We start from the raw sequence: 12,160 nt of genomic DNA on the forward strand, positions 1-12,160 counted from the left end.
TTCACTCTTTTCAGACGAGTTGTCATACTGTGTTTTATATCTCTGTCTCTCCAAAGGCCTTGACCAAAAAGGCATTCCTGTGGGAGCTTATGCTGGAGGACACTACCAATATATATGTCAGAGTGTGTGCGGACGTACTGACGTGAAAATGAATCCAACAAGACAATCTGCAGAAAAGGGACTACTGCTTCCGGGCATGGTGGGGGCTGCAGGGTGAAGAATGCTCACTTTCCAGCTGCCAATCATTTGTTTGTATTTTCAGTAGCATAAATCTAAATCTCATCGTTGCCCCACTCTCTAGGGCCTTCTACCAAGAATCAGTTACTTACTCCAACTAACTTATTCTTGGTTTTCACTGTGTCTCGTTCTCATGACTGTGATCTAATGCAGCTAGTTATCTCATGGATGAATGCTGGTCAGCCCTTCCAAGAGTGCCTGCTCTCTACTGTTAGACTCCTAGAGGGAAATCATTTCTTTAAATCTTGCTAAACAGCTTGAGCCTGAGTTAACAGGAATGCTACATAAGAGAAAGGCATCATTATATCTGAATTTCACAAAGTGTTGTGCTCAGCAAGGACAGAAGGAAGAGACACTGATTATAGCTATCTGTTGCAAAAGTTATGTGAAGTTAGAGGGCTGATTTAACCTGAAGACAGATGGGGGAAGACTCAACCAAGTGCTAGGCTCAAGAGGTATCATCTAAACGACATTGAAATTTACCCAGAGGAAATCAAAGTGGGTAAATTTAGGGAAAATTGAAGTGGCAAGAGCATCTGATTAAGGTGCTGCTATTTTGTTTGTTCTGCTATGGAATGATCTGCTAAAACTGAAAGATTCCTAAACTCCTCCCAAACTGAGATTTGTAAAATTTTCCCATAAACCCAAGGGAGAATCAGTGACATTTTCTTTCAAAAGAAAGACTTAAATGATATTTATTTATACATCGTGGGTTTTATATCCAGGAAAAATAAAAGGGGTTGTGCAGTTTTATATATATATATATATATATATAAAATATATATAATGTATGGTATTATAATACATAATGATACATTATTCCAAACCTGGAAGTACAGAAAGCTAGCGCACTAATGGGATCCAGGTCATGATCACACCTTGCACCAGGAGGTAAAAGAAGTTGGAAGTGGAAACATTATGGGTACTTGTACAAACAAGGTATGAAGTGTGATGTCTGGCCTAAAACCAAGATGTTGAGAAGACTGTGTGGTAACTTTCTGGGCCAGAAGTGGCAAGTACGAAGCCAGATCGGAGCGCTCTATACTACCAGGTGGTCTGGGAAGGTCAAACACATTGGACAATCACAACCCATCCTGAACCACTTTGGGTCCTTCACCATGACCTTCATCCCAACCATACACTCTAAATCGTTCATATCTTGCTTCCTATAATTTTCAACTAAATGTATTCTGCTTTGGGAAAATGATAGTTTGCTACTCTGTACATTTTTCTATGATAAATAGACACAAACATATATGTACTAAACATTAGCACAGCGATTTTATGTGTTTTTCATCTGTGCACAATTCTATAAGAGTCAAGAGTTATACTCATAGGACCACAGTGCCAATTTGTATCACATCATGAGCCTGCAACTTTGTGAAATGTATTATAAACTGCCCTGTGTGTTATGAAATTGCTTTTGTGAGCTATAGTAACATCCTGAATGATCAAACTCCTAATGAGAAATAATTAGGAGAACAAGAAGAAATGAACATTCTAAATCAGTATACATTTTATAATCTGAAGGAACATTCATAACAATGTTTTCTACATTGAATAGCCAACTCATTTTGCTTTGCCCCTCCAATTGGAAAGAAGTTTGGGTCACATCTCTTCTAGACCAATTCCAAACAAACGACAGATGAAGCCAAAGCACTCTATCCATCTTCCTTGTGTTGCATGTTAAAAACCCTTCCTTTACAACATTCAGTCCAATTGTCCAAGATACTATTCATTCAAAAATGAATAAAAAACATAGATGACTTAGGAGGTTTGGTGAATGCAAGTAGGACATACTCAACAGGGTCAGGCATTCAGCCTGGTGATTCAAATATCATGTGCCATAGCGGGATGGCTGGAGTCCAGTCCTGGCGCTGGCTCCTAACTACAGCGTTCTGCCGATTCAGACTCGGCAGGCAGCAGGGATGGCTGCTGCCTCTCCCATGGAAGACCTCCACAGTGTTACAGCCCTCAGCCTTATCCCAGCCCAGGCCAGAGGCTGGGCACCTGGGGAATGAGCCAAAGATGGAAGCATTTACTCTCTCTTCCAAATAAAAAAACAATTTTTAAACAGTAAATATTTATTAATGAAGGTAACTTTTTTTTGGTAACTAACTTGAATTTGTGGAACTGATGAAAATGTCATTTATTTAATTCTTAAAGGATGATGATGATGGGGCAAATTTATTTTCCTGAGATGAAATCTTTGAATTTAAGATCCATATTATAAAAACTCACATGTATTTGGATACCTTGAACTTGGTCTCATGTATCAACAAGTTTGTTCTAGTTTTTCCTGAATATATTCCTCAAATTTTTTTTTAGCACTTAAGGCTGTGATTTTTATCTAACTATTCTGTAGCTAGTTGTCTTACTGTCATTCTTGATATCTCTACCTTACTGCAAGAACATTTTTAAAAGAAGTTTTCATCATACAGTGCAAGCTCACTTATTGCCCTAATATTGATCTACAGACCTGTAGGTAGACTAAGGACATCAGTCTTGCACCACACCACCCGACCCTGTCACAACAGCTGGAATCTTTATATTTTGGCAAAGTTTCCTGAGGTGGTTTCCTCTGCTGAGCAAATGGGTGCTTGGAATGAGGACTTAGGATCATGTTGGGGGGTGTTGCGAGAGGTGGAGCTCAGGGTAAAGGGAAGAGGGTCCCTGTGGGTCCAAGGATGAAGGCCCAGGAGCATCTAGCGTGCCTGCTCTGTGGGAGAGAAACAGGGGAGACCCTGAAGTTTTCAACCTTCGCAAGGAGTTGGAGAGCAAAACTAGGGTCCTGGAACAGTGCGGATGCTGGCTGTCTGCTTCAATTGTTCAATGGTTGTATTTTCAACTTCATTCTTTATGCCTGAAGTGCTCTATACAAACATTCCTGCGTGATGAGCTCGGGGATGAGGCGTTTTTCTATAGTACAGTCACTACTTTGTTTTATCACCATCTCCTTACCATTCCTGCCTGTACTGCACACAGAAAGGGAGTAACAAAATCAGGGTGTTGTGTAGAGAAATGAAATAGTTCCCAAGAGGTGCTGTGGGAGTGATGCCCCGGCCACGTCCTGTGTGTTCTAAATGCCTGCCCCAAAACTGAGCACCATGTCACTTTCTCCAGAATAATAACATGTGCACCTTCCTTACAAATACTTTATTATGAATGTGAATTTGTTATCAATGTGGATTTATTTTTTAGCTACAATGAATTTTGTTTCTTTAACAGGTATATTTTGGATTTGCAACACAAAATGTGTCAAATAAAGCAAAAAAAAAAAAATCCATCTGGCACAGGAGCGTGCTTAGCCATTGAGAATATAAAGATAAAAATAATGCTTAGATATCTGTCCATGAGAACCCTCCAATCTGGTGTAGCGACAATGAGTCACAGCAGTAGTTTCACAGACAAAACAAGTTATTTGTTGTCGTCAGTATGACTCAACCTCATTTGGGTTGCCGGTGATAGTCTGAGCAGATGATGTTTCTTGATCTGAAGAATGTGGAGGATTGTGACAACACACCAAGCTACTGTAAGGCTTGGTCAACACTGCTTCCCATGCCACATCTTTCCAAACACAGGAAGCTTAGAAATGCAGAGGGGTTTTGTATTTTTTTTTCATTCATTCATAAGATGACAAGAACCCCTAAGCTTGTGGTCCCTTTGAGCTTTATCCTAAGCTAACGGAAAATACTAAGACCAAATCATTCTTCATATTTATCAACAGAATTTTATTTTTGCTTATCTTCATTCCCCAATGCAAGTATAAATTGTATATTTTCTTATCCTGGGTTTGACAGAGTCCAGCTTTGTTACTGTGTAGAAATAGTATGTGAAGTCCTTGTTTATACCAGTGTTTATGTCTTGGCAAGGAAGGGGATAGTGACTGGAGACACTGAGACTTATTTGTGTCAGATAGAATGTATTGATTCTTTCATATGTTTAATTACACTAACAATTTTAAACAACCTACAAATTAAAAGGACTCATTCTTCTAGAAATCTATCAAACATAACTTTGTAAATATTATTTGATCTCTCTAACTAGCTACTGGTGCAAATTTTAATCACCAGTTACAGATTATGTCACTAATTGCCATTGGTAAACTACTTCATCCTGGATAAGCATACTTTATAATTTAGTATCTAAAAGCTAAGTTACATAGATTTTATATACATATGGATTTTATACACATATCTATAATACAAGATTCTCAAGACTCATGGACAACGGAATGAAAGATGCTCATTACGATGAAGAAAATTTAATTATGTGTGGATTTTCAGGAACATGTATTTTCCATAATCTTTCCAAACTCTCCTTATATTAGTGTAAATACATATGACACTATCCTTCCACAGCCACTCTGATTATTTCATTCACTATTTGTTTCATATTCTATAGGTCAACTTCATATATAAAGTCTTATGTAAGTAAAAATATACTCAATAGCCTTTTATTTATCTCCATTTCCTTTTTCAGAGTCAACATGAACACATGTGTACATCAAAATCTCCAGCAAACTCCCTTTTTTTTTTTTTTTTAAGATTTTAGCTTTTTTTTATGTGAAAGACAAATATACAGAGAGAAAGAGAGACAGAGAAGAAGGTCTTCTGCCCAATGTTCCACTCCCCACGTGGCCACAATGGTCACTGCTGATCCAATCTGAAGCCAGGAGTCAGAAGCTTCCTCTGGGACTCCCACATGAGTACAGGGTTCCAAGGCTTTGGGCTGTACTCAACTGCTTTCCCAGGCCACAAGCAGAGAGCTGGGTGGGAAGTGACACGAATCAGTGCCCATATGGGATTCCAGTGGGTATAAGGCAAGGACTTTAGCCACTAGGCTACTGTGCCGGGCCCACAAACTCTTTCTTACCTAATGTTCTGTTGGGGAGCATGTTACGGCTCATGAGTCCTTGGTTAGTTTCTTTAGGTTTGGGCCCTACACATTATTCTGAATGTATTTATTCTAGCAGCCTGCCCCTCTGCAAACCAAGGAATGTGCTGTCACAAGTTGCTAGTGCCACCTATTAGTGGAAGCATAGAACTGCAAATCATGGTAATTTCTTTAAATAGTGCCTTAGGATACTTACGGGGGCAAAAGTCACCCTGAGACCCACACTTGTTCTAATTTATGGTTATCATTGGTGGCCTGTTACAAATAAGTTTAATTCCATGCACTATACTTAGCTCAATACCATCACGTTTTTAGGAGATTTTATTTACACCTTTGTAGTAGTGGATCATTTGGTCAGCAATTTATTCTCATAAAGTTTGGCAAGAGCAATGGCTCATTGGAGTAATGTACAATTCACTATGACGTAATACCATGATGTTGTAAATGAACGTTTTCTTGCAATGATTAATTCAAATTTATTTTCATGCTTGTTACCATAGAAAATTTTAGAAAAAGAATACATTTATTTAGGATAGTCCTTGCTTTACTGTTGAATTTTGGAGCTGTAATGTGTCATGAGAGCTTAAAAGAGAAAATTTGGAGATAAGCAGTTAAACAACACAATTTTCTGCAGACACCTTCAAGTTCATGGTAACTTTAAAATGCAAGTTTCTTATAGCACATTTTTGAAAACATGATGCAAAATCTGATGCACAATACATGCAATATCTTCTATGGCCAGCAGTTTAACATGCATTGTTAATGACCATTAATTGATATCTTTGAATCAATAATTCAAGTAAAAGCGAAACGAGATATAGACACCTGCCTCTCCTTCTTGGTTCAGTGTCTAAGGATTTAATATCACTGATGAGAGCGGAGTCTTGGAACTCACATGAAAAAGGAAAAACAACAGAAAGAGTTGAAACTAGAAAAATGAGCTCCTCAGCATTCCGATTTACTGAAATCTAACAGTGACTGAACGTCATGATTGAAACTCACTGAGTTACAGGTTTGCATGGAATGTTTTTGTAGTCTTGGGATTTCTCACACTTCCAAAGTCTACACTGCACAAATGATTATTTCAAAACCCAATCTGCTTGCGCTGAGTGCAAAAGCCACAAACCGGAGAGCTTCACTCATCCTCCTCTGCTCTGACCAGTGTTCACAAGATGTGTGACTGAGTGACTCAGTGTTTTATTTTATGCTTGTTGCTCTTTTTTTTTTTTTTTTTGCCAAGACATACTTGTTGAATACATGAATAAAACTTGAGCTTAAAATCTAGATTTTAGAATCAAAATATGATTATAAAGTTAAGGGCATATGATAGGAAAAGGTTAAGAGTGAGCCAGTTAAAAATCTGGTGCCAACTTGGTAGTGCTGATTTTAGCTCAGACTTTGCAAGCAATACAGAACTTTGTGGCGCTATGCAAGTGTGTGTGTGAGTACTTGAAATATCCATGAAAGTCCCCCCGAGACTTACAGAGCCACATCACTGAGTGATCAAACACCAAGCAGAAGGTGTAAATGCCATTTTCAGCCCATGAAAACTTCAATTATAGGTTATAGCATATTGACTGTCAATATCACTTTTCTTATTCATAAAGATCGACATGAAGTCCCATCACTCACATATATATTCAAATACGTATATATATACATATATATGCATTCATATGTGTGTATGACTGCGTGAATACACATTTATATGCAAATGCTGCTTTGATAAAATTACTGAAGTTGACAGGTTTAATAAGTAACTATACATATTAATGAAATTTTGAAGAGATTAAAATTTTTTACTTAGAGACAAAGAAACAAATTTTATAAAGTTTGCTTCAAAATGTTTCATTAAAGAAAGTCATCTTGTGTCACATGCATAAGCACAGCTGATTTAAATGATAATCTCACCCAGCTTGATCCTGAGTGCTATTTGCTAAGTCCTGCCTCCACAGGGGAGGTTAAGATCACTGCTTTAACCCCTGGACTCACAGCATCACCAGCACATACAGGCACGCACGCACGCTGCGTTTCCCTGAATACTGAAGCACAGATTGTCCTGGAAAAGCCTCCAACACTGGATGATGGAACATTTGTCATTTGTTGAAAATCCAAAACCTGTTTTTCCCCGTGATTCACGCAGATTTTTCTGAAGACCTCACTGTAGCACACGTCCCACACGGAACATTATATGCCTGTCTGGTATTTCAGGAGACAGATCTAAGACCTGAGTACTTTGGTTGAAGGAAATCACCGGCTCGGCACTAATTGTCCAAGGAAGCATTGAGCCTGCAGTGGGACTTCGCACTAATTGTCCAAGGAACGATTGCGTGCAGCCAGGGGAGGCAGCCACAGCTCGGGTGGACACCTCCCCACGAGGCCTCTGTGTGACTGCTCAGATTTACAGAGCTCTCACATCGTCTTCCCCCACAAGGACTCTAAATCAGATTGGTTCAGAGGAAAAACCAGCATACGTATTTGTCTAATATTATCACTTCTCCAGATGGTCTGTTCAATTCCCTGTTCCTAGAAAGTCCAGAGCTCCTTGCGAGAGATGAGTGAGCCTCTGCCACAAAGGCTGTCTACTTGTTTGCAGGCCTTTCCCTTTCTCACTGAACACATCCAATCTCTTTCACCTCCTCCCAGGCAAGATGACAAGCAGAGAGTCAGCACAGTGACTTCCTGAAACTTCATCTTGGCAACCTGAGAGCAGAGGGGGTTAACTGTAGATCTTTGAAAACAAGTGACCATGGGAAATGAAGGCTGGCAGGGACTTAACTCTTCATGAATCGAGCTGGAATATTCTTAAGGGCAGTGCAGTGCATGTTTTAACTGTGTTTGACATCTAATTAAGGAGAAAAAATAAGTAGCTTTAAAAAAATCTCTAGTACAGTTTAAAGACAAAGTACTGACACTTGGCCACCAGGCATTCACTTTGGAACACACGGTGCAAGTGCAGACAGAAAGGTAATGACAGCCCAAGGAAAGGACAGAAGAAAAACGATCTGGACAATTCCTCCGGCTCCCGCTGATGTCCATATCTCAATTTGGTCTAACAAACTGCCCAGTGCTAGTGTATCAGCAGCATTGCTTAGTAGCTGGAAGCTTTTTAAAAACTTATTTAAAGCAGAATAATCCAAATGAATACCATTCATTTTTTTTAAAAGCTTACACAATATCAGACGTACCTTGCTCATGTTTACAGCTCACTTGTAAAGTGGGTGTACACCATAGATATTTTAATTATGTGCTATCTTTATATGATTTTTACCATTCTGAAATGACAAATAGATCCTTTAAAATGGACACTCATTCATTCCCAAGGCACTAAAATTCTTGCCAAATAAAGAGGCATCGTTTTCAATGTTTTCAATGTTTACTTCGTTCTGCAAGTTTTTTTTCTAGCAATCAAACATCCCCAATGTTAATGTTTGAGATGTATTTCACTACTTCTAACTTGTTCATCTATAATTATACCTTGGCAGCCAATGGCATCTTTCAGAGTTAAAGTTGCGTAAAACTTACTCATCAGGAACTAAAGTTGGATAAAGTGCACCATCAGAGTTACTTAATGACACTTCCTCAAGGAGTGGAAATAGAAAGCAAAAGCTGAAGACTGCAGTGCCGTAACAGTACACACAATAGTGTAAGTTAAAGATGGTTACTCAAGAAAAACGCATTACAAAGTTAATTAAATATATAGCACATGTATGTATTTTCAAAGCTTAGGCTGTAAGTTTCATTGTAATTGAAAATCTTACCGTAATTGATAACTGAGATGTTATCCATATATATATACATACATATATTTCCAATTTCATCTATGTTAGCTGAGTATGAAGCCCAAGAAACACACATGAGAGCTGTGAGCCCCTCTTCCTCCATGAAAACCTTATTTGCACCAGAACAGCCTAAAAGGATGCTCTCCAACGTGTGAGAATTAAAGGACTTTCTGGCCAAAGAGCAAAGCACGCCAGCCAGCCATCTCCATGGATGCAATCCGAAGCTCCCTTTGACTTCCCAGGCTCAAAATGGAGCATCACTGAAGCTTTGACTGCCCCTCCCACTCCAGACACGCCAGAAACAGAAGAAACGTAAAACTCCACGAGTTACAGCAGCTTAACCTTCAGCTCCATTTTAAACATCGCCTGAGTTCCATAAATGTTTCTCTTTCACCAAAAGTTAGACACATCATTTGGAATCATCATAACTTTACATGTCTGTAAAATCCGCCCAAACATATAAGAAACATTTTCTCAAAAATTCTGTTAGAAAATAAGCAGATAGATGATACTGTCACCAAATTATCATGTGATTAAGCTGCTTTTTTTTCTTTTTAAAATGTTCACGTTTTAAAAGAGAAGTTGACCCAAGTGGCTATGCAAGCAGTGTGTAAGGTCCCTGCCTCTCCCACTGAAGTACATATGGGATTAAATAACATTGTATTTCAAAGACTCGCCTTACACCAACCACCAGAAGACACAGTCTTTTGTACAATCATCACACACTGTGGAAAAACTAGTCTGTTCTCTCCAGTTTATATTCTCTTGGCAAACCAGAATCCACGCTTGTGTTAAGCATCTGATTGTCAGATTTGAACGAACTGAATATTCATGATGCTGATTAACCATTTAGTGTCTGAAAGGGAGAAAACCCAATTCATCAGAGCACCACGTCTAGGTGAGGCGAACGTGGCTATAAAGAGATGCTGTTTGTATCATCATGTTCTCAAAAGAAAAACATTGTAAGTAAGCCAAGTGAGAGCATCAACAGAACACCGGATAGGAATATGAGATAAAGGGATCAACCAGTCCCGGGTTTATAGTGCTTCTCTTTTCTGAAAATGTGCTTAAATGTTCTTTGTTTGCATTTAAATTGTCAAATCACACAGGAGACTTGCTCCTCAAAGAAGTGTTTAAATCTTCTCAGAAAGAGACGCAGAAGCACGTAGGGTTTCCAGCCTAAAGGTTGAATGGCTTGGGCCGGGGGAGTTCAAGGAATGGAGTGTGTGTGTGTGTGTGTGTGTGTGTGTGCGCGCGCGCGCCCGCCTGGACGCGCACAGGGGTGGGGTGGGATGGGGAGCAGCATTACAAAGCCAGTAAAATAAATGAAAAGGAGCAATTTACCTTTGTAGGATAATTTCAGCCTTGGCACATTGTTCTTCCCATTTTGATAGTTGGCTCTCGCAGTAAGTAACACTCCCCAGAAAAGACCGAGCAGCCCTGTGCACCAGCCCATGCTGCAGCCGCCCTGGCTCCGGTGCTGCTTCGGCTTTCCTTCCTGGACTGTGCGGTCGCAGAAGTTCAAACAATCTGCAAACTGGAGGTAACAGGTGATCGAGGTCAGTTTCATTCATAAATATGGACAATCAAGACCTCCGGGCAACCGCTCCTCTTCTACAGTAGCAGTCACTGAGCGCAGAAACTTCAAACCCTCAAAAAAAAAAAAAAAAAAAGGAAAAAAGAAAGAAAAAAAAAAAAGCCAGGCACCGGATAATGAGGCACAACTGTTGTGTGGAAAGGAAAAAAAAAAAAAGCAGAAAGAGGAAAAAAATTAACAAGGGCTGCGGCGGCGCTGCCCAAGGAGCCGTCCTTTCATCTCGGCTCCTCTGATAGCCAGTGGCGGACTCTAATCCTGCGCCCTGCTTCAGTCAGCCCCGGAAAAGCCTCGGAATGAAAGGGAAGCAGAGAGAGAGAGAGAGAGGGAGAGAGAGAGAGGAAGGGGGAGACACAGGACTGGCAGCAGCGCGCACTTTCCAGTTCACAAGCAGGGGGAGATGACACCGGAGCCCGCGGGCAGGTTTCCCCAACACTCCCCAGCCTGGCTGACAATGGGAGAACCGGCGAGTCAGCCCACTCCCCTTCCTCCTGTCACACCACACATGCGAAAACCATCTCCAGCGGAGAGCCGAGCGGAGCCCTCCAGCGCCTGCGAGAGGCGCGGAGCTGTGAGTCTACCTCTCGACGCAAGCATTGTTTTATAGCCATTTTGGGGTGCAATTTTGATGAAAAAAAAAAACTGAATTCAGCTACCTACATAATTTACAATTCATGCTCGTTATTACAATCCTGCTGAACTTGTGCGTGTGTGTGTGAGTGTGTGTGTGTGCCTGCCTCGTCAATATAACTTTAACCACTCAGGGTTTTAAAGCCTTGTTAGAGTTCTTACCCTCTATTCAACAAACCCCTTAGGCTCACCACACCCCCATTCGCCTGCCCCTCTGTAATTTCAGCAGCAGAAATTCCTAGGAAAGCCCATTTCAGCCATCAGTTCAAGACAAATATAGGTCCACTGAGAATTCTAAAGTACAACAGGGGATTCTCCAAAGGAGACTCAAAATTAAAAAAAAAAATACCACGATGTGTTTCAGGCTCTGGCTCACATTTTTAACACATCACATCTCATTAATTCAAACCACGTCCCTCCTTTTGGTGTCAAGGGCAGAGGAAGATGCCAAAGTTCACGCAAGTCCCTGCTGAGGGTCGAGGACCCACAGGAAAAGCACCTCCGTGTCTTCCAGAGCTGGTGGCACACGCACGTGCTCAGCCGGCACCCAAGGTCGCTCCCAACCGGCTTCTGGGGAGCGCGCTCAGCATCTCCTCCCTCCCACTTCCCCCTAAGCTTTGGGGAGAGGTGCTGCTGGAAGAACACATTCCTTTCGCTTCTCCACTCCCAGCTCTCCTCACCCAGCCCTTCCCACCATCCCCTCCCCTCCCACCTCTTCCCACTCCCCACAACACTAGAAATACAGGACAAGAACTCTCAACTTCAGTAATGCAGACATAGACATTTGTTGGTAAAGAAAAGAATCTCACAATGAAAAACACCAAACACTTACAGAAAGTAACTAAGTATTCTTAAGCAAAATCATCTTCTTTGCTTTGTCTTCACAGTTGTCATTAGTCTCCAGCCCCTGGTTAAGAATGGCCGGCCCGCCCCCGCCCCCCACCCCCACTCCCTTGTGTGTTTTTGTGAATGGGGGTGGAGGAGGAGGTCCAGGAGGATTTAAAGGGGACACTGGGGAAAA

The 12,160-nt window shown here is 40.8% G+C and overlaps 1 protein-coding gene across 1 annotated transcript in view; it reads right to left on the bottom strand.

Annotated features, from left to right (window-relative positions):
* Positions 1-10,504, bottom strand: part of SEMA3A (semaphorin 3A) — a 179,270-nt gene extending 168,766 nt beyond the window's left edge. The window contains exon 1 of the mRNA XM_040964932.1: positions 10,260-10,504. Coding sequence (XP_040820866.1) covers positions 10,260-10,485 — 226 coding nt within the window. The 5' untranslated portion in view covers positions 10,486-10,504. The remainder of the gene's footprint in view (positions 1-10,259) is intronic.
* Positions 10,505-12,160: the final 1,656 nt, after the last annotated feature.

This window comes from Ochotona curzoniae, unplaced genomic scaffold (assembly GCF_017591425.1).
Source record: "Ochotona curzoniae isolate NIBS_2020 unplaced genomic scaffold, NIBS_Ocur_1.0 scaffold_3835, whole genome shotgun sequence".
Lineage (NCBI taxonomy): Eukaryota > Metazoa > Chordata > Mammalia > Lagomorpha > Ochotonidae > Ochotona > Ochotona curzoniae.